The 22,348-nt window shown below is 34.9% G+C and overlaps 2 protein-coding genes across 2 annotated transcripts; both read left to right on the top strand.

Moving 5' to 3' along the window:
- Positions 1 to 244: 244 nt before the first annotated feature.
- Positions 245 to 1,375, top strand: LOC125258373 (eotaxin-like). Its single transcript, XM_048175284.1, has 4 exons — positions 245 to 405; positions 485 to 611; positions 703 to 777; positions 903 to 1,375. Exons 1-4 carry the CDS (start codon positions 333 to 335, stop codon positions 940 to 942), a joined length of 315 nt encoding a protein of 104 aa, XP_048031241.1. The 5' UTR covers positions 245 to 332; the 3' UTR covers positions 943 to 1,375.
- Positions 1,376 to 10,010: 8,635 nt separating this feature from the next.
- LOC125258380 (C-C motif chemokine 20-like) lies at positions 10,011 to 11,522 on the top strand. Its single transcript, XM_048175296.1, has 4 exons — positions 10,011 to 10,498; positions 10,953 to 11,079; positions 11,169 to 11,233; positions 11,320 to 11,522. The coding sequence occupies exons 1-4, from the start codon at positions 10,426 to 10,428 to the stop codon at positions 11,340 to 11,342; spliced, it is 288 nt and encodes a 95-aa protein (XP_048031253.1). The 5' UTR covers positions 10,011 to 10,425; the 3' UTR covers positions 11,343 to 11,522.
- The last annotated feature ends 10,826 nt before the right edge of the window (positions 11,523 to 22,348 follow it).

The raw sequence follows: 22,348 nt of genomic DNA, 5'->3' as shown, positions 1-22,348 counted from the left end.
TAAAGACTTGTCCTATCGAAATATTTAAAATTGATTCGCTTTTTTTAGCATACATTGAATTTATATCAATTAAATGACTGAGAAGCAAGATTAGAAATTAAATTAAAGGTGCAAATGACATTTACACCTACAATTTACAGCTAAGGAAAGTCAGATGGTGACGAAACAGAACAATAATGAAATCATCTATAAAAATAAATGTGTCCGCAATGGACAGGATGTTGCTCATGCAGTTTATGTTCTGCTTTATTGACTATTTAAGGCAAACTAGTAAGAGTCTTGAATATATTCTCTCAGACACAAGAAGTGAGAGTTGAAGATCGACTGAGACAATGGAGACACAAAGGATCCTCATGAGGAGTTTGGCTGTTGTGTTCATTGCATCTGTGATCTGGACTATAACAGGTAAAGTGCTTTAAACTGTTTGTATATTATTCTGTCTGATGGAACGATGCAGAATATTGAGGTTTACCTTGTTCTTCAGTCTCAGCACAACCACCACAGAAGGTGAGAAGCCCATGCTGTACTGCCGTCTCCACAGTAGAGTTTACTGATCCAATCATCAGTTTCAGGAAGCAAGAAAAAAGTCTTTCATGTGTGATGGCCCTCATGTAAGAATCACAGTTCCTCTCTAAAGAAAACATCATGATTAGAGATCAACAGCGTCTGATGTTATATTTCTGTTTTCATTCTCTTTGACAGCTTTAAGACTGAACGAGGAGAGTTCTGCTATGATCCTAGACAACCATGGGTGCAGGAGAAAGTTAAACAGTTTATGTAAGTTAAACCCACAAGTGTGGTGAAACACACCAGAATTTGTAACATTAACTTATAAAGTGTTATGTATATAGTATTCTTGTATTTACATTTATTTTTATTTTATTTGTTTTATTTTACATTAGAGCTCAAAAAAACAAAACCAGACCTCCACGCCACCACTAGCATCTTCTATCAGTGAGCACACTCATGTGACAGGATCTACCCAATCAACTGAGAGCTCATGAATCATGAACATCTGAAAGTAAACTCATAATGAGAACACATCTTGAAGTAGTTACATGTATGTAAAGTTTAATAGAATTCACTGTTGTATTTTAAAAATACTTCAAGCGATTTATTCAGTTTAATCAGAAACTTAATTATAGTGAAACTGTTTTAGGATAAATGTATTTAAATAAAATATTAGCATATATTATATTTCACATTGAAATATATTTCACTTGTAATGGACTTGTGTCATTAACTCCTGTGTGAAGAAGGGTGACGCAAGTCTGAGTGAATTTCAAACTGATTTGTATGACAACAAACCTGGAATTTTTTGTTGATTATGCAAATGAACGAGTGCAATCTGAAACAAATAAACAATGATCAACAACTTCTGGTTTTGCATGTGGTTGATGTTTCTGAATGTGTGCAAGAGGTCCAGGAATGAAGACACCTTTTCTCTTTAGCATCTTTATTCTTTCCTTTGCAGTTGTTTGAAGACTATGTATTCTTCCTTGTGCTACTCATTATGTAAATGTTATTGATAATCAAATGTTAATTTGCATGAATAAGTTAGAACGTCTTATGAACTTGAGTGTTGACAATGAAAAAGTCATTCTCTATTATTCTCCATATTTTCATGTAGGGTTGATTTTTTTTTTTACTCGAACTAACAGATTTTTTATTTCTGTTATATGAAGGTCACATTAAACTTAGAAACTTTTCATGATAAACGCATAATGTGAGAAGTGTGTTGAAATTCCACAGAATCAAAAAGTGCTCATAGTTAAAGAAACACACAGATATAGATGACGTAAATATAAAAGTACTTCTTGATAAAACGTCAATATATAAACATCAATAAACCCCCTTAGGTAAAACACATCAAATGACAAACACAGAACCTCAACACATCAGCTTCAAGTTGTTTTCACCTGCAGAAAAATAACTCCTAAACTAAACCTATTGAAGGAGCTGCATGTATTTGTGTTCTGTTATTGCATGTTTTTTCCTAAGGGGGGATTGGTTTCTCATAAATTATGCTGACAGGTAAAACTGACTGTAGTGTGGGTGAGAGGTGTGAATGCTTATGAAAGTAGATGATCATTTCATGCAATGATTTCAAAAGGGTGATGGTAAGTTTGTGACACATTATTCCATCTGCCTGCTACTGACCTCCTCATAATAACGCACACACATAATAAATGCCAAATACCTTTGATCTGGACACCAAGAGCTATGGCCTGCCTTCTAGATTAATCACTGTCACTGTTCTGATCACCATCATTGGATGCTTCACTGGTGCACTGGGCAACTGTAAGTAACTAAACATGCAGCACACGATATTTCAATATCAAAGTCAAAGATACTGTTTCTTCATATGCTGCTGATTATGAAAAACCTAGGAAGAACTCTAAAATTACAAGATATCACATTGCTGTGATTATGAATTCAACTGGTTTGTCACATGGGGTTTGCAGGCCACTCTTACCATTTAGAGACACTAAGGAAGTCAATATCCTGTCTTGAAAAATACCATATAAAAGGACTTGTGTCTAGATAGCACCTTCAAAATAGAAACTAGCCCACAGACATCTTCCTCTTCTGGTTTTCTGAATATTTTACACAAACATCATGCACCTCTGCTGGAAATTAGCTCTGATGATGATGGTTTGTGTGTGTTACTGAACAGCCAATCAATGAATCAGTTTTTGGATTTTTTTTTTTTTTTTTTTTTTTTTTAGATTTGTATTATTATGAGAGCCTTTTGTACTGATGACTATGGATCTGCTGATTTTAATTATTTATTTATTTTTACATTTATAATGAGATATAATCAATTGCATTTATGATCCATTGAATTGAACATACTTTCATAATCCAAAGGCATAGTTCACCCAAAAATTAAAATACTGTTATATACTCATCCTCATGTTGTTGGCTTTCTTTCTTCTGTGGAAGACAAAAGAAGAATTTTAAAAAATCTTTGTGGTCAGGAAATGTAGGCTATTTACCTACAGATTTGCTCAATATTCGTCACTGCTGGCAAACGAAGGAAATCCCCCAGGTTGTTTCAGTTGATTTTGAGTAAATAGTCACTTCATACAGATTTTTCTAGGCTCCAGATGATTCAGTGCCTGAGTGAGCTGCACGAATTATTCAGACTCGTGAACCGGTTCGGGCCGTTTAAACTGTTACACCAATTTATAGAACCGACTCAGGCTTTGTTCTGGCTAGTTCTGATATCGAAACAGAAAATACAGGACACATGACATTATTTGTGAAATATTATGAGGGAAAATTATTATATTCTTGGTAATCTATTTGGAGAGACAAGGATTTATCAGAGTTGTCAGGCTCGGTATTGTAAATCGGTGCTCTCCCAGGAGATGGCGCACTAGTTTGGGTTAAGTAGGTTCAACAAGAGCATCAACATGCTGACGTGCTTAAAGTAGCTCTTAATTTTCATTAATGACTGCAGTCAGTGTTTCGAAATATTATAGACTGTTAATAATTTTAATTATAGGCCTATAATTCTTTGAATAATAGACCTAAAAAATGTTTAAAACATTTTCAAAGATGAGCTAATAGCCTAATCTTTTATTATCCTCACAGCATGTCAGCCTATGCCCAGCTAACAGAATTTTGTTATAAGAACGTTCTCTAAATATTCGGTGTTGGAACGTAAAACGACGTTAGAAGAACGTATTTATAAGGTAGGGCCTATAAGGTTCCTAAAACGTTCTTTCAACTTAATTTTGATTAAAAATTCAACATTGTAGGAAAGTTGATTTGTAACATTCCAAGAACATAAAAATGTCCAGTTTCTTTAATGTTAGTAGAATGTTATTTTAAGGTTAGTATGATGTTCCTGAAACATTCTTTCAATCATTCAAACACCTGCTGTGAACAAGCACTGAAAGAAATAGAAATAAAAACACAAACTAACTTTCTTCAGCCACAGCCTTAGATGAACTGAAGATAATAGACATTAAATCTCTGAAGATCTGATTAATCAACTCCACAAACAGCATTACCAGCTTCACTTATTACTAACAAGACTGACTTTATTTCTTTATTTAGTTCAGTATGTGAAGTTAACCTTGCTTTCTTTTAATTCAGTTAACATTTATTTTAAGTAGCAAAAAATGTTTTATATATATATATATAGTTTTAGTTTCAGTTAACTATAATAATCCTGGTATTGTGCTCCCTTCAGTTTATTCCTTAAATTACCTTTACTTGGTCTTAAAAAGGTCTTTGATAAAACCTTGATAAAACCTGCAGAGACCCAGCTAACTCAACACTGGATCAAATCTGAATCAAAACATGGGCTGGATCAGGGTGGCTCTTTTGATTCAAACTAGCAAGGAGCCTTTCGATATTACTCTGACAACTGTCTACTTACAGCCAGGCAACCATTTAGGTAACCACCAGATAGTAACTGTATAGCAACATAAACCAGCCATATCAGAATAAGAAGATCAGAGACTTGAGGCAGTGTACTGTGGCCCAGTGTTTTGATTTTCTCTCATGATCGTGACAAATGACGTTGGGTTCGTCAACCCGATTTTCATTTTCAACCAAAATGCAATGTCTGTCCGATGTTGGGGCCCAACAACAAATCTGACATTATATATATTTTATTATATTATATAATCTGACGTCCAATACCTGCTGGGTCACATGACGTCAGTTTCACTTTCTTCCTAAGTTAAATACGGAAGGAGGACTAACGGACGCTAGATTGTTTTTTTACTTTATACTTTATAAATATGGATATTTATATGGGCATCAGAATATTTATTAATATAACTCTGATTGTGTTCATCAGAAATAAGAAAGTTATATGTTAAAGTTAAAGTTATATGTTATAAGTGAACTAATCCTTTAATTGTGTGAAACAGAAGGGGTACATCTTACCAGAGAATTAAGTCACATGGTTATAGCGAAATAACAAGAAATATGTATAAGAATTGCACACTGGCCAGAGACAAATTCAGATGTAGTGGCGGTCATCTTGGCTTTGTTGATTTGTTCAATAAAGTCTTATTTTGACTTCTGGAACTCTGTATCTTGATTCAATGGCAAGAAAGAGAAGACACTTTTCCACAACAGTGGCCAGTGTAAAATTTTTGGGCTTGGGTTTTGCTTCTGTGTGAGACCATATTTCCAGTAATTGTTTAGATACTAGACTTGATCCTGTATACGTGATTTTGAACACAAAGCTTGGCGAATTAACAATAGTCAATGGATGATATCCTGTTTTTGTATAAATATCAAATGTTTTCCTGTATGAAACTGAGAATCAACTGAGCAGCATGGTCCTCTGTTGGTCATTTAATAACGTTCTCGATATGAATTTTACGTTCTATTTTGGTTATTTTATGGTCACGCAAGAACGTTACAAAGAGGACATTTGGAAAGCAAAACATCCTATAGTAATATTCTCCTAAACATTCCCAGAACGTCCTGAATGTTCCCTGAAGGTCCACCAAATAACATCCCTTAAACCTTAAAAGAACTCCACATCGTGACCGTCTCTGAATGTACTGGGAACGTTACTAGGCAACGTCCTTAATACCAGTGGATGTTCTGAGAATGTTCTGGGAACTTAAAATTTCTAGCAGGGTGTACATCTCTTAAAAAAAAGACCTCATAATAACGCACCCACAAAATCTGAACGCCAACTACTGACCAACAGTGGGTAGTTGTCACATCTTCCAGCTGGTGTGCCCATGAGCTCCTCCAGAGGGTACTCCTTTTGTGTCTGATACTATTAAGGACTACATTTCCCATGATCCTTTGCCCGGACTCATTATGGCTTCATTCAGTACACCTGTGTATTGTTACCTCCTTTGCTCTGGCTTATTGAAGTGGCGTCTTTCTGTGCATTCTTGGTGTAGTCTTGCTAGTACGTTACCACTGTGTCTGAGCTCCTGTGTTCTTGTCTTCTGCCTGGTTGTTTGTAGTGGTGGTGAAATTAAGCTTTGCAAAGCACCGAGGCTTTCCTCTCAACTGTATTGTAAAATGGTTCATACTAACCAGTGTTGCCATTTGCTTTCAGTTGAAAGTAGCTAAAACTGGTCGTTAATTGTCACTATATGACATCATACTGGTGAGTCCACTGATGATCGATATTAATATAAATATAGATCAGTGGGTGAGTCACTGTCACAGACACGCCAGGCTCCAACACCCTCCAATTACAGCGCACCCAATCTCCGGAGTACTGATCACTCACACCTGCACCTCATCACCTCACCCATCAGCACCAGTATTTAAGACACTCACACACTCAGTCATATTGTCTGGTCTTGTTCGCAACAACGACTCATCCTGTATGCTTACCTCAAGGACTCCCTTGCTACTTACCTGTATCCAGCGATCCCTCGTCTCCTCGTGTGTTACCTGTATGTGTGTGAGTGTCTCCAGTCTTCAGCGTCCCATTGCTTCAACCACCAGCTTCAACTTCACTCTGCAATCACAAAAAGGACAGTATCATCTTCTATACCATTCCAACTTCACTCATTGCACTTATTACTCACCTGTGTTCGACGTATTCTCTACTTGTGTCAATAAACTACCCATAACTGTGATCTTCTGTCTCCGAGCCGTCTGTATTGTAACAGTCACAGAATCTAGATAAGGTAGTTTTGTCCAATAAGTTGCTAGATTTGTCGCTAGGCATTTGAAAAAAGTCTTAAAAGTACGGAGCCCTGGACGGAGCCCTCAAACTCAATTCCTGGAGGGCCACAGCTCTGCACAGTTTTGATCCAACCCTAATCAAACACACCTGATCCAGCTAATCAAGGTCTTCAGGAATCCTAGAAACTTCCAAGCAGGTGTGAGTTGGAGCTGGTTGGAGCTAAACTGTGCAGAGCTGTGGCCCTCCAGGAACTGAGTTTGAGACCACTGCTTTAAAGCAAGAAATATTTCTTGCCTTCCATATCCCTTCTTTGATGACATTAATAACTACTCACCATCTAATCCATTCTTCAGAGTCCACACTATTCAACTCACCATACAGAAGATCTAGTTCAGTTGGAAACCTATACAAATCAACCATCCATTCTCGTACCAGGGACCATACCTCTCTAGCATATTTACAAGACCAAAATAAATGGCTGATAGACTTATCTTCTCCACACTTAAACTTAGGACATTGTGAACTCTTTGAACAATTCCTTTTTTTTTTTTTCTTCAGAAAAACTCAAGTTGGCAAACGTTGATGTGCCACTTGCCAAGCATTATCTTTGTGAGAATTTGTTTACATTCTTCCAAACTGTAATACAATAGATTCAACCAGTTTTCCCACTGGGGTTATCCTCTGTAATCATGGGCATAGCACAATTTGAACAATTACCTGGTTTATTTTCCCAATAGGGATATGCACAACTTTAACTTTCCTTAAAAAGGATAACACCCCATCATAAATATTTGGTCTGTATTCAGCATGAGTATTTTGTGCAAGTCTCATCCCCCAGACATTAGCTACCTGCTGGCCTACCCAAAACTTAGCAAAACAATGCCATAAAGTTTCTATTGGATTCTCTGACAAACTTTTAAAATTGAAATCAAAAACATAGATTCCAATTTCATTTCTAATTCTGAGACTGCTAGCCCTCCTTTATCTAATGGCTTATACAGTATCTCTCATCTCATTTTTTTCATGATGTGAGCCTCAGAAAACCCTAAACAAGACCTTTCTGATAGATCTTTTAAAATGCATTGGTGCTGGAAATGTTGAGGACAGAAAGGTAAGGGACGGCAAAATCTCAGCATTTATTACCAACACTTTCCCTCTCAAAGTAAGATCTCGCTCCTCCCGTTGTTATAATTTCTATTTAATCTCATCAAGTCTCAAATCCCAATTTATCTTATCCATGTTTTCACAAAAAAAGTCCTAAAATCCTCATTTTAATTTTGGTTCTTTCCAGCTATGATACAAAAGCTCTGTCTTTGTCTTATTGATTCTAGCACCAGTAGCCAAAGTAAACTTATCAGAAGTTGACAGCGCTTTCTTTATAGAATTGTTATCAGTAAAAAAGAGGGTAAGGTCATCCATATAAATTGAAATTTTGGCCTCTCTGCTTGAGTTACCTGGAATTGGAAAGCCTTCAACTTCAGGATTTTGCTTAAGTAAACAAACTAATGGCTCTGTTAGTTTATTGGTTATATAAAAAGTGTTTTCATCTGTGACTTGTAGGCTCACGCAAACAGCAAGAATCAGTGTATGAACCTCAACAATAGTGACAATCAACAAAAAGACTGTTTAACTGAAAAGTTTGTCACCATTGTTACCTAGTGTATGTTTCTAAGCTATTTAAATACCCTAATTGAACTAAGGCCTAATCTTGGCTTAATCTAAACCCCGTATGTGAAAGAGGCCAATGTTTCACAATAACAATCCTGGAAACACCTGTAAAGTAACTGCAATGTTAAACCCCGCTGTAGAAAAAAAGCCAAATATTGACAGTAACAAACCATTTTCCATTAAAACAGTAATACACTGTAGAAAACAATGCATTCTGGGTAATATTTGTCATTTTCAAGAAAACTCCCAGCATGCACTGCAGCATGAATAAATTATGCAGCTGAATGGTCCTTTTTTATTGTCACCATTGTTGAGATTGATGTGCTGATTTTTGATATCTGTGTGTGTCTAATAATGCTGCAGCATTTTATTGTGCATGGTGTCTAAAAATAAACTATGTTTAGCTGATTGTTTTTGGAACTTTTGCTGCAGTTTCACAGTGGTGTTAGTGTAAAATTTTACTCAGTTAATAAGGTAACTAGGGATAGAGCACTGTATGAATTCAGTGAATCAAAAGTCTATGTAATGGTTGTCTTCACCAATACGTAACTATCAGCTCTCAATTATTTTTTTTTCTCCACATTTGTTTCTGCTATAATAAAACTTGCTAAAGTAGTTTAAGCAGCCAAAGAAAAAACTAAAACTGATGTATAAAAAGTCATGGGTAAAGAGCTCAACTAAAGCAAACACTGATCTCCTCAATGGCAACATCAAACCAAACATTTTCAATAAAACATCAACATCTAAACAAAGAAGACTCATGTATTACTTGGATATCTTATTTTATGCATTTTTTAGAAAGATGAGAATATGGAGAGACGTCTTACTGTTTAATGTCCTATTATGTAAAAGTTTTTATGTTAGTGTTTTTTGGAGATTACCGTTGTGGTGAAGTGTTGAGCTTGTGCTTGGGTTGAGGACCTGCTAACAAGAATTGCTTCTTTTTATATAATGAAGAAACCACTATGCTAGTTCTTTAGATCAAGCCAGTATCATTTCTAGATCATAGTAATAATGTGCTCACATTGTTAGCATATAATAAGTATTAGTTTGTACATTTAAATGGCAGTCAGACAATTTGAGGCAGTTGGTTTCTGCAAATGAAACGAGGTAACATGAGTTTTAATTTAGTGCATGGTATCTTTAAAGTAACATACTGTAAATTAAAGTAAATAACTGGCAACAGTGTCTGACAAAGTCTAACAGTGTGTTTTATGTCAAACACTTAAGGAAAGTTAGGATATTTTACCTTAATTTTACAGTTTTTGTTTGGCAAACGCTTCTGCCAGCTTCTGATCATTTTTTTTTTTTTCTTTTTTTTTTTTTTACAATTTTTAACCATTGTTTAACGTTTATTTAAATGTTTGGCACCCTGTGCTGCCATGCATTTCACTGTTTTTTATGGGTTTTTTTTACAGTGTGCATTTCCATCACAAACCCCAGTTTGGGAAACCCTGAATATAACATTTAATGCACTTTATATTGTTGACAACAAAGAATGCCATATATTTTCTTTCTCTTTGTATTTTTAAATCAATATGGTACAGATTATCCTATTCAAATCAATGTGAAAAATTACTAAAAGTAAGTAATCTAAAAGTAATCAAAAAGTAGCCAGATTATATTACCTTAAATGTGTAACATAATGGATTATGTAACTACAATTTTTGTCATATAATTTGGAATCAGTAACTGACTACAATTTGTAATCTACCCAGCACTGCTGACCAACCCCCTAAATACCTTTGATCTGGACACCAAGAGCTATGGCCTGCCTTCTAGATTAATCACCATCACTGTTCTGATCACCCTCATTGGATGATTCACTGGTGCACTGGGCAACTGTAAGTTAAACATGCAGTGCACAATATTTCAATATGCTGATTATGAAAAACCTTAAGAAGAACCTTAAATGCGAAGGATATCTGCTGTGATCATGAATTTGACTGGTTTGTCACATGGGGATTGCAGGCCACTCTTACTGTTTAGAGACGCAAAGGAAGTCAATATCCTGTCTTGAAAAATACCATATAAAAGGATTTTGAGTCTATTTAGCACCTGCAAAACAGAAACTAGCCTGCAGACATCTTATTTTGGTTTTCTGAACATTTTACGCAAACATCATGCACCTCTGCTGGAAATTAGCTCTGATGATGATGGTTCTTGTGTGTGTTACTGAACAGCAAGTCAACAACTGTAAGTTTTGGGATTTTTTTATCATTAGATTTGTATTATTATGAGACTTTTGTACTTTGTTATGGATCTGCTGATTTTAATTAACTTTTATTTTTACATTTATACATTTCACTTTTATACATTTAATTTAACATGCATTCATAATCCAAAGACATAGTCCACCCAAAAATGAAAAGAAGATATTTTGAAGAAAGTTCAAAGCTAAACTGTTTCTGTTTGACTTCTATTGTATGGACAAAAAATACAATCCAAAAAAAAATGCATAGAGGTTTGGAACAACATCAGAGAAAATAAAGAATGACATAATTTTCCTTTTTTGGTGAAGTTTCTCTTTGATGATGGTGACGGTTTTGTTTTTATCAGCCCTTATCAAGATCAAGATCTTCTTGTTTTCACACATACAGTACGCACTGTACAAGTATGTTGGAGATTTCAATCTCTGTCTCTCTCTCAGTTCGTCGGCCCGCTAGAGTTGGAGTGACCTGCTGTAAAGTGGTCTCGAAGAGAAGAATTCCTCCTGAAATTAAACTGATTGGATACAAGCATCAGAATGCTCTGAGTCCGTGTGTGGATGCTATAATGTAAGTTTTCTCTACACAGAGCAGTTTCACAGACGTTACTATGCCTGATATTGTGTTCATTTCAGTGACACTGTATATCTATCCTGCAGATTCTACACAGAGAAGGACAAGTACTGCTCTGATCCAAATGCGCGCTGGATTCAGAGACTAGAAGGTACAACCCTAATATTAATATGACATCTTAATATGATGCTTATGTATTGATAAAAATAACTCACAACATGGTCATCTTTCCTCCAGGTCTGAATGAGATAGAGGACTGAGCCAATAGAAGATGCTGAAAATCTATCTATATATCAATTCATCTATCTATAAAAAGAGAATATATATTATGTGTGTTTATTTAAAGGTGTAATATGTAAGATTTTTGCAGTAAAATATCCAATAACCTCTAGGCTAGTGTTATATATTTTGTTCACTTGAGTACTTACAATATCCCAAATGTTTCCAACAATTTATAAATCGTGAGAAAATTGCAGTTTTCACCAAGGCTCCGGGACGTGTGAGGAGTCGCCTGTCAATTGCGTCATTCCCGCGTTACCCTCGGTTTCCGGTTTTATTTTGTAAAAACCATGGAAACACCAAAGACGCTTCAATATATTACATGTTTTAATAGACAAGGGAACAACTGTTTGGTTACATTTATAGACAGAAAACTAATTTTTCTTTAATATTTTACAAAAACTGCACTCTGCCGATATTTCCTGGATTACTAAAAAAAACCTTTTCTGTAAAATGCAAATTCCTTGCAATAAGCCACTAGCTGACAACAACACATGCATGCAGAACAACATGCAGCAGAACATCAGTGTTTCTGGATCATCACTGACTGAAGCACAGGCTCTACTCTTCAGCATAATGATAACCTCACAAAACTCACATTCCGGCAGAGTTTAGCTCCAACCCTAACAGTTAATGATACAATTCAGTGATTAATTAAGGGATGATTAGGCTTTAATGATGAACACATGCTGTTAACAAGCAGAATCACTGAAGAAAAGAGAAACACAAAAACTACAACTGACCTTAGCCACAGTCTTAGATGAAATCAACTGAAGTTAAAAGAAGACATTAGGGGGCGGTGTCCCGGACAGAGATTAAGCCTAGTCCTAGAATAAAATGGTCTTTTAAACCAGATTAACAGAAATCTGCTTTCTCTGTCGTGGTTTAAATTAGTCTAGACTTAGTCTAGTCCAGAGTTTAATAATCTGATTTCCTGGAGGAAGACTAGAGCTACTCCAGGACTAAACTGAGGCTTAAATTAAACCTACCAGGAGGCAAGTTTAACTTCAGATTAACATTGTGTTTCAAAGAAGACACATGTATTACTTGGATATATATTGATATACAATGTGTATATGTGTATGTGTATGTGTATGTTTTTTTTGTGTGTGTGCTGTTCACTTTAAACAATTTATTTTGATTTAACACCATTGTTTCTGGTTCAAATGTGATTGCATCATGTTAAATTGACTTGAAATGGTTACTAGAACTCACTTGATATTTTCATTTTGAAATAACATGTTTCAGTCAAGTAACCCAATCAAACAGGATTTTCACTTCCCATCATGCTTTGCACTGGGCTGAATTGGGAGAGTAAATGTTGAAAACGTGTTATTTTATGCATTTTTAGAAAGATGAGAATATAGATAGATGTCTTACTGTTCAATGTTCTATTATGTAAAAGTTTTTGTTACGTTAGTGTTTTTTGGAGATTACCGTTGTGGTGAAGTGTAGAGCTTGTGCTTGGGTTGAGGACCTGCTAACAAGAATTGCATTTTTTTATGTAATAAAACAACCACAATGATAGTGCTTTGGATTAAGCCAGTGTCATTTCTCAACTGTCAACACTGATTATCATGTGTAAATAGTTTTGTTATAGTTTGTTGTTATGGAAAGGACAAAACAAAAGCATTAATAATCATAGAGTTATTATATATATAGAATTCATTATAAACAGATTTCCAGGCATTTCTTTTTTTCACAGCTGATGTAGTTTGCTTGCTTTAAAAGAACTGTCTCTTGTTTACTAAAGTTTTTTTGTTGTTGTTGTTTTTGGATTGCAGTCTTTTTCTGCTGCCATAGTTTTCCTTGCATTTGCTTCTCAGTTCCATGCAATTTTAAGCTTTTCTTGGTTCATTCCATGTTTTCTAGGCAACCTCTCTCATGCTAATTCAGATTAGCACAGTTGGTTTTAAATGAATCTAGTTTATTTTAATTCAGGTCTCCATAGTCCAGGTTTTAGTAATCTGTACTTAATCTGTGTTTCAGAAAGCCATTTTTAAGCCACAATTAACTATTCTGTCCGGGAAACCGCCCCTAGATCTTTCAAGATCTGTTTAAACAACTCCACAAACAGCATTATTTGTTTGTCTGTTATTAAAACAGACTGCTTTACCAATGCAGAAATATTTCCTGAAAATACCTGTAATACTGAAAAAGAAGCAGCTTAACAAAAATCTAGGTTTAAGAGCGCAACTAAAGCAAACACCAATCTACATGATGGTGACCTCAAATGAAACATTTTCAATAAGATATTAACACCTAAACCTCTGTTTATTCTCAACAATAACTTTTAAAGAAGATAAAAGTCTTCTTTTATCTTCAGTTGATTTCATCTAAGACTGTGGCTGAAGTCAGTTGTAGTTCTTGTGTTTCTCTTTTCTTTAGTGATTCTGCTTGTTAACTGCATGTTCATCATTAAAGCTTAATCATTCCTTAATTAATCACTTAATTATATCATTAACTGTTAGGGTTGGAGCTAAACTCTGCAGGAATGTGGATCTCGTCCGGATTTGAGGATCCCTGCTCTAGATCTTAGCATCTTCACTTATTACAAACCACTCTGACTTTACTATAGGACATTCTGTTAACCATAAAATAACCAAAATATAACATCCCCCAAACTCATATCGGGAACGTTATTAAATGACCAACAGAGGACCATGTGGGAACGTTCTGCTAATGTCCCAAATATCCTCTTTGTAACGTTCTTATGTGACCATGAAATAACCAAAATGGAACGTCCCCCTAAAATCATATAAAGAACCTTGAACTGCAGCACTTACATTACCAAAAGAGGATGTTTTAGGAACGTCCCTAATGTTCTGTAAAGGTTCAGAATTTTCGTCACCTTTAGAGAACTTTTAGGGAATGTTGCGCAAGGTCACGGGAATGTCGCCTTCTAAGTGTGTGGGAAGTTTGCTAGTGTGGACTGCTCACAAAGAGTCCGCAATGAGCCCAAAGCTGTGGGCCTCGCCGGGGCAAGGCATATGCAAGTTCAATACCCCACTGCTCAGTGCAATATTTTTGCAAACTCAGTTGATATTTATTTATATCATTCATAATACTGTAAAGGATGACAGTGTCTTGCATTTCAGAAGAATTTGAGTTATGGAGAATCTGAGTATGAGAATATTGTGAAATGGAAAAACTTGACCCATGCCATCATACTGACAAGCAAAACTACATAACAAACCTCTTAGATGAAGAAACAGTAGGGCGTCAGCTCTTCCTTCCTTTTTTTCTTACAACTTGTTTAGGTTTGTTGTGGGCTGGCCCTAGCCCACTGTGCCCGCAAAAAGCCAGCATGGTCCCTGCAGGAGCATGTTTGCAGGGTAGTGGCTCATTGTGTTAAAGCGCTATATTTAGTTATAAATGACCGTCGTGACTGATAGCAGTGAAACACAGGATGTGGATACCCAGATAGCAAGCAATGATCTAAATAATGTTAATGTTATTCACATTAACAATGTTAATGTGTCAACGTTAACCTCATTGAATCAATATCACTTTTACACCCTCAATTAATGTTGAAAAAATTTCAAATTTTTTTCCAAAAAAAACAATGGTAATGGCATTAGCATTGGCAAAATAAAAGACAATAAATCTCTCAAGATCTCAGCAGAAGTTCTTTTTGAGAATTAACAGAGGTTTAGATGATGTTTTATTGAAAATGTTTGGTCATCATTTTGGTGGTCAGTGTTTCCTTTAGTTGTGCAATTTTCTTTATTTTCACTATTTAAATTTTGCTGTTTTTCTGTGACTTTTTAGTAGCTTGTTTTCTAATGTTCAGTTAGTGATTCAAAAGTGATTAATTTACAAATCTGAAAATGTAGCGAGCAATTTCATCACTAGGCGTCAGAAACGGGCTTAACCAATGAAGCCTATTATACCTGCAGAGGGCTTGTTCTCTTTCACGCATTTTGGTGTCTCACTATGGGATACGCCCCTTCCACATATTCCTCAGAAGCCCTATTACATTACGCCAGCCCCAATTGGCTGGCAGACATGATGTCATTCCGACATTCAAAAACCTCTTCTCGCTTCACAACAAAATTTGGATAACTCATCAACGAACTTCTGGACAAAGTACTGGCCACCACACCGTTTTTCACCTGGCTACTTCAATTTGCATTCCAGCTGATTGCAAGGATTGTTCAATACGATGATGGCTGCTGCAATGTAGACTATACAGGCAACTGAGAGTGTCTTTCTTCATGCGGGAACAAAATTTCATGCAAGGACACACACCAGATCTGCTCTGCATGTATTGGCGATCGAGGATCCCAGTTCCTGTGAACATTATGCACCATTGTTGAGGTTCATACGCTGATTCATGGTGTCTGTGTGAGTCTGAAAAGACAATGCTCAAAACTGTCTGTATTATAAGTTTTAAAATCTGAACGTTTGACTGTCATAAAAAAGAGACAAAACTGACAGTTAACGCACTCAAAGTTTATACTCTGGAGTAAATCAGTGAATCAGTACACTCCATTATAATTGAATTGCCATCATAAATAACCAAATTCATTTAATCAGAAATCCTCTTGCAATTTCAAAACGTGAGTGCTTATGTTTTTTGTTGGTTTAAATGAACATGCGATTACTGTAACACGTTTGGCCTTGGTGATAATAGGTAAATACTTTAGGAGTTAGTTCTGAAAATATATATTGGCTATTTTTGATAGTTATCAGTATTAGATTTTTTACACTGAAAAAAGTTTCTACATAATTCTTTTTATATTTCATGAAATGTAATTTCATGTCCTGATAAATAGTTTTTTTTTTTCTGAAAAAATATATATAATGGACACCATCATTAGTATCACCTGATTGCAGTGCTGACATTTTCTGTGCATTTCTGTGCATTACTGTGTTTGATGTTCTCCATGCGCACACACAAGAAAAGTTGTGTATAGAGCCCTATTAGACAGAGGGCTCTATATCATTGTCAAAAGACGTTCACATGCCTGTATAAATCTTACTAATTAACATTTTGTTTATGGATACAGTGTACATTGTACATAGAAAGTAAGTAAGCCAACCACACTGGACAGAGTAAAGATGATCCAGCATCTCCATGTCTTATGGAGGGTTCTGGCACACAAGCAAAACTAGTAGATGCTGATCATAGTTTATTTGTAGTTTCAGCACACATCATAATACTAACATTTCTATGTTTTATTTATACAAATCAATCTCAAATGAATTTTCATCCTTCTGGCCATGAGTTACTTTTTATAGATACAGTAGTTACTAATGGACGACTTGGGTGGCATGGACGACTTGGGTGGCATGGACGGCTTGGATGACATGGGTGCCATGGACGATATTGGTGACATGAATGATGCTGGTGGTAGTGTGGAAATGAACTGGGTTTCCTTTGGTTTATTTCTTTGAAGACTACTGCAAAAAAAAAAAAAAAAAAAAAAAAAAAACATACAGTACAAAAAAACAGGTTCTTTTTTCTGAAGAAACTGTGAGTACACTACCAGGCCACAGTACACTACCTCAGGTCTCTATGATGCTGTGCAGTTATATAAATTGCAGTTGTTAGAGTAATACTGAAAGGCTGCTTGCTTGCTCGAATCAAAAGAGCCATCCTGATCCAGCTCATGTTCTGATCCAGATTTGACCCAGACTTGAGTTAGCAAGGTTTCTGCAGGTTTTATCAAAGTAAATTTGAAACTTTTTAAAGATGTAAAGGTAATTTAAAGAATAAACTGAAAGCGAACACAGCAGGGTTATTATAGTTAACTATATTTAGTACTATGTTTATTTCAACTAGTTGCCAAGGCAACACTTCTCATTTTCATTTAGTTTAACTGATGTACTAAAATAACTAAAACTAAAACAAAAAAATAACTAAAAACTATACAGACATTACAAAACAACAAAATTATTAAAACTTAACAAAAATTAAATCAAAATGTGAAATAAAAAAAGCAAATTCAAATTATTAATATATTATAAATAAATTATTATTAATAAAAACTATAATAGTAATGATTCTAAAATAACAATAAGTCAATATGTTCTCTAAATGGAAATATATAGGAGCACAGTGAGTTGTATTAGCAACACTTCAAAGTTTGAAAATACAACTTCCAACAGATCTTTATTGCTTTAAAAAAATATCTTAAGGCATATATACCTCTGCTCCCAAACACTATAGAATATGGAAATAACTTTTATACACTGCAAAAAAGATGTTTTTCCTCTTTTTGTTTTTCCTATTTTTGTCTTGTTTTCCAGTGCAAATGTCTAAAAATTCTTAAATCAAGATACATTTACTTGAGAATCAAGTTTTTTTATGTATAAAATCACTTAATTTTGTTCAGTTACTCTGAAACATATCTTAATTTTGCATCTCAAGTAAAATAGTGATTTAAGGATGTTTAGATATTTGTACTGGAATACAACATCATCAACAACAAAAAATACTGAGGAAGATATTATTTTTTTGCAGTGCACACAAAATTGAATGCCGTTATGAGTTTAAGACTTTATGCTCCAATTTTAAGACATTTTATCTGTAGAAGGGGCAAATTAAGACTTTTTAAGACCTACAGAAACCCATAGGTGCCAAAGTTTGGTCCATAACCATATGTGAGTATTGCTACAAAAGCACCACGAAAAATGGTGTAAAACACTACTAAATATGTGAACACTTCATAAGCAATCTATTGGGTTTAACTTACATAAACTGCTTAACTTTCTCCCGCACCCATGGTTGTCTAGGATCACAGCAGAACTCTCCTCGTTCAGTCTGTATACTGACAGAAAGAATAAATAGGTTGGTAAAGACAGTTCACAACTTCAGATGCCATTGATTTTTACTTGTGACGTGTTTTCTCTAGAATATTATGATTCTTACATGACAGCCATCACACATGGAAGATTTCGTTTTTGCATCCTGAAACCGATGACTGGATCAGTAAACTTTACTTTGGAGAAGGCAGTACAGCATAGGCTCCATCTCTTCTCTTGTGCATCTGCTGAGACAGAAGAACAAGGTAAAACTCAATATTCTGCATCAGACAGAATAATATACAAACAGTTTAAAGCACTTTACCTGTTATAGTCCAGATCACAGATGCAATGAACACAACAGCCAAACTCCTCATGAGGATCCTTTGTGTCTCCATTGTCTCAGTCGATCTTCAACTCTCACTTCTTGTTTCTGAGAGAATATATTCAAGAGAGTATACTGAAGATCTATATCTAACTAGTTCAGGATGCTAGTAGCATCCTGTCCTCTGCAAGCCCTTTTTTTTTTTTGTGGATGATTTCATCATCATTCTGTTTCATCACCATATCTGGAATTATTTATAGTTTATTTTGATATCTGGCTTTTACTGATGCTACATATCATTGACTACTGACTGTATTATAAAATGAAAGTGACGTGACACGTAGCCAAATATGGTGTCCCATTCTCGGAATTTGTGCTCTGCATTTCACCCGTGCACACACAGCAGTGAGTATTGAACACACACAGAGCCGCCATTTTTGCTGCGGTGCCTGAGAAGTGATTGGGGGTTTCAGTGCCTTACTCAAACACCTCAGTTGTGGGTAATGAGTAGAAGAGAGCGCGGTTCATTCACTTCCCCCACATACAGTTTCTGCTGGTATTGAGAATCGAACCCGCAAGGGGGGGTCCTATAGTAATAGTCCCCTAAACATTCCCAGAACGTCCTGAATGTTCCTGAATATCCACTAAATAACATTCCCCAAACCTTAAAACCAGAGGTGGAGATTCCAGGGGTCAGAAAGTAAAAGTCCTGCCATATTTTTATTCCACCCACTGAAGCATTAATGAGATAAATAAGTGATTAATTGAGTGATGATTGAGCATTATTGAAGACACCTGATGATAACAAGCAGAATCACCAAAGGAGAAAATCACAATTTTTAAGTTACCATCATCGAGGTCAGGGTTTGTTTTAGTTGAGCTCTTGATCCTTGACTTTTTAATATTAGATTTTGTTTGGGCAGTTTTAACTGCATTAAAACCAAACAGACAAGCAAAGTTAAAAGATGATCAGGTGTTGTTGGTTATGTTTTTACATAAACATTATTTGATCTGAATCACTGAACTCATTTAGAGCCCAATCTCTGAGTTAGATTTACATTATTGATTACAGCAGAACTGTGATTCTACAGCACAAGATCAGCTTTTACAATACTTTTTTTTTTTTTTTTTAAGAGTTCTGATTTAAAAAAAAAAAAAAAAAGCAGAGCTCATTTAAACACACAGACATCAAGAATCATCCTGTGAATCTCAACAGTGGTGGCCATCATAAAGCATGTTGCAGTGCATTCTGGGAGCCACCAATCAAAATTCATCCATGGCTCCCATCATGCATTGCTGCATGAATAAATTATGAGCTTAATTGTCTTAGTAATTTCATTTATTCTCACTATTAAAATTTTGCTGTTTTTCTGTGACTTTTTAGTAGCTTGTTTTCTAATGTTCAGAGTTGATCTGTTGATCAGAATATGTTGCTTGTCACCGTTGTTGAGATTCACAGGCTGATACTTGATGTTTGTGTGTGCCTAAAAGAATTTTTTTTTTTTTTTTTTTGTGATAAGGACAACTTTTAAAAAAAAAAAAATTCTGTATTGTATAAGCTGATCTTCTGCAGAATCACAGTGCTGCTGTAATCAATAATGTAAAACTAACTCAGAGATTGGGCTCTAAATGAGCTCAGTGATTCAGATCAAATAATGATTTTGAGAAAACATAACCAACACCTGATCATCTTTTAACTTTGCTTGTCTGGTTGGTTTTAATGCAGATAAAACTGCCCAAACAAAATCTAATACTAAAAAGGCAAGGGTCAAGAGCTCAACTAAAACAAACCCTGACCTCGATGATGGTAACTTAAAAATTGTGATTTTCTCCTTTGGTGATTCTGCTTGTTATCATCAGGTGTCTTCAATAATGCTCAATCATCACTCAATTAATCACTTATTTATCTCATTAATGCTTCAGTGGGTGGAATAAAAATATGGCAGGACTTTTACTTTCTGACCCCTGGAATCTCCACCTCTGCTTAAAAGAACTCCACATCGTGACCGTCTCTGAACGTTATGGGAACGTTACCAGGTGACAGGTTAGATGTTGATGTTTTATAGAAAATAATAAAGTGTGAAGTCACCGTTATGGAGGTGAGCATTTGCTTTAGATGGACTCTTGATTCTTGACATTTTAACTTTAGATTTTCTCTGGTTACTTTAACTGTGTATCCAAAACATGTGTTTTGATGTATGTTTTTATTTTTTTATTTCCCCTATTCCATTGTATTTTCTTTTTGTATGTTCTTGCAAAGTGCTTTGCGATGCAATTTTTAAAATAACTATAAAACAAAGTTTATTATTATTATTATAAATGCATGTTTCGGGGCTTTTGTCTGGAGACTAGTGTAAATTGACCCATAGCAAAGCGCCATCTGCTGTTTTAGAAGAGGAAGTTGCTCAACTGCATTTGTGAGAAAATCAAGCCAAGAGTACCTACATGTTGACTTCCTCACACCTCAGTCATACAAAGAAAAGGCGTCAGTCATCGGACAAAACGGCATCGCGCCTCAGACTGAAAGGCTTCAGGTCTCAGGAAAAACAACGTCAGGTGTCAGGTCTCATACAATTAGTATACAATTCATGAATCATGAACATCTAAAAGTAAATTCATAATGAGAACATCTTGAAGTAGTTACGTGTTTTGAAACTATTTTTTAAATTTTAAGAGATTCCGCTGTTTCTAAAATATTTAAAGCAACAGTGTTATAAGTGAGTGTGATTTTTGTTTGTGATAATTCATTTTTATTTGATTAAAGCTTGATTGACTACTACTTGAATTCTGATTTGGATTGTGTTCCCTATTAATTGATATATATATATATATATATATATATATATATATATATATATATATATATATATATATATATATTCAATTTGTTTTATTATTATTATTTATTTTATTTTTTTTGTAAATATTCTTGTATATACGTTTGTCAACTTAAGGGTTGCAGGGGGTGAGATGCCATTTATTTTGTTTATTCTTTTTTTATGCCTTTTTTGATTTTGGGAAGTAAGGAAGTTGAGATGTATTTTTTTATTTTTTTTTTTACTTTTCTTTCAGGTAATTTCCCAGCTAACAGAATTTTGTTTATTAGAACGTTCTCTAAATATTCAGTGTTGGTTCTCTGGGAACATTAAAAACGTCCAGTTTTCTTGACGTTCCAGGAACGTTTTTATAAGGTATAATGTTCCTCAAACGTTCTTTCAACTTAACTTTGATTTAAAATTCAGCATTGTGGGAACGTTGATTTGTAACATTCCAAGAACATAAAATGTTTCCTTAATGTTCATAGAATGTTATTTGAAGGTTTGTATGATGTTCCTGAAACATTCTTTCAATCATTCAAACACCTGCTGTGAACAAGAACTGAAAGAAAGAAACAACTTTCTTCAGCCACAGCCTTAGATGAGCTGAAGATAAAAGACATTAAATCTCTGAAGATCTGATTAAACAACTCATTCTTGTAACGTCAAGAAAACTGGATGTTTTTAATGTTCCCAGAACCAACACCGAATATTTAGAGAACGTTCTTATAACAAAATTCTGCTAGCTGGGAACCACAGGTTTTTGCTAAAAAGTTGTTACTCAAGGGTGGATCATTACAAACAGATCCAGCTTATAGTATTAAATGAAAATAAGTCCTAATTATTAGACTGTGAAGTGTAAAATTGTGGTTAAACATTTATACTTCAAAATAAATGTACAGGGTGAAATATACATATAGTATATAAATAAATACCTCTGTGTCTAAACAAACACCACAAAATACATGGCTTTCTAAAAAGTTCATACTTATTCTCTAAAGTTAAATATAACATTCACATTACATAAACTGTATAGAATTAAGTGTACTATTTGTTATGTACTAAATGTACTGCTTTCTACAGGTAAGGCCTATAA

Source organism: Megalobrama amblycephala, linkage group LG22 (assembly GCF_018812025.1).
Source record: "Megalobrama amblycephala isolate DHTTF-2021 linkage group LG22, ASM1881202v1, whole genome shotgun sequence".
Classification (NCBI taxonomy): Eukaryota; Metazoa; Chordata; class Actinopteri; order Cypriniformes; family Xenocyprididae; genus Megalobrama; species Megalobrama amblycephala.
This window is presented reverse-complemented; position numbering and strand designations above follow the sequence as displayed.

What these genes read in the sequence shown, in the direction of transcription:
- LOC125258380 (XM_048175296.1), top strand. Translation starts at nt 10,426, where the DNA reads ATGCACCTCTGCTGGAAATTAGCTCTGATGATGATGGTTCTTGTGTGT. An exon ending in TGAACAGCAAGTCAACAACT is followed by an intron (nt 10,499 to 10,952) that starts GTAAGTTTTGGG and finishes TCTCTCTCTCAG; the next exon opens with TTCGTCGGCCCGCTAGAGTT. An exon ending in CCGTGTGTGGATGCTATAAT is followed by an intron (nt 11,080 to 11,168) that starts GTAAGTTTTCTC and finishes TCTATCCTGCAG; the next exon opens with ATTCTACACAGAGAAGGACA.
- LOC125258373 (XM_048175284.1), top strand. Translation starts at nt 333, where the DNA reads ATGGAGACACAAAGGATCCTCATGAGGAGTTTGGCTGTTGTGTTCATT. An exon ending in TCATGTGTGATGGCCCTCAT is followed by an intron (nt 612 to 702) that starts GTAAGAATCACA and finishes TCTCTTTGACAG; the next exon opens with CTTTAAGACTGAACGAGGAG. An exon ending in GAGAAAGTTAAACAGTTTAT is followed by an intron (nt 778 to 902) that starts GTAAGTTAAACC and finishes ATTTTACATTAG; the next exon opens with AGCTCAAAAAAACAAAACCA.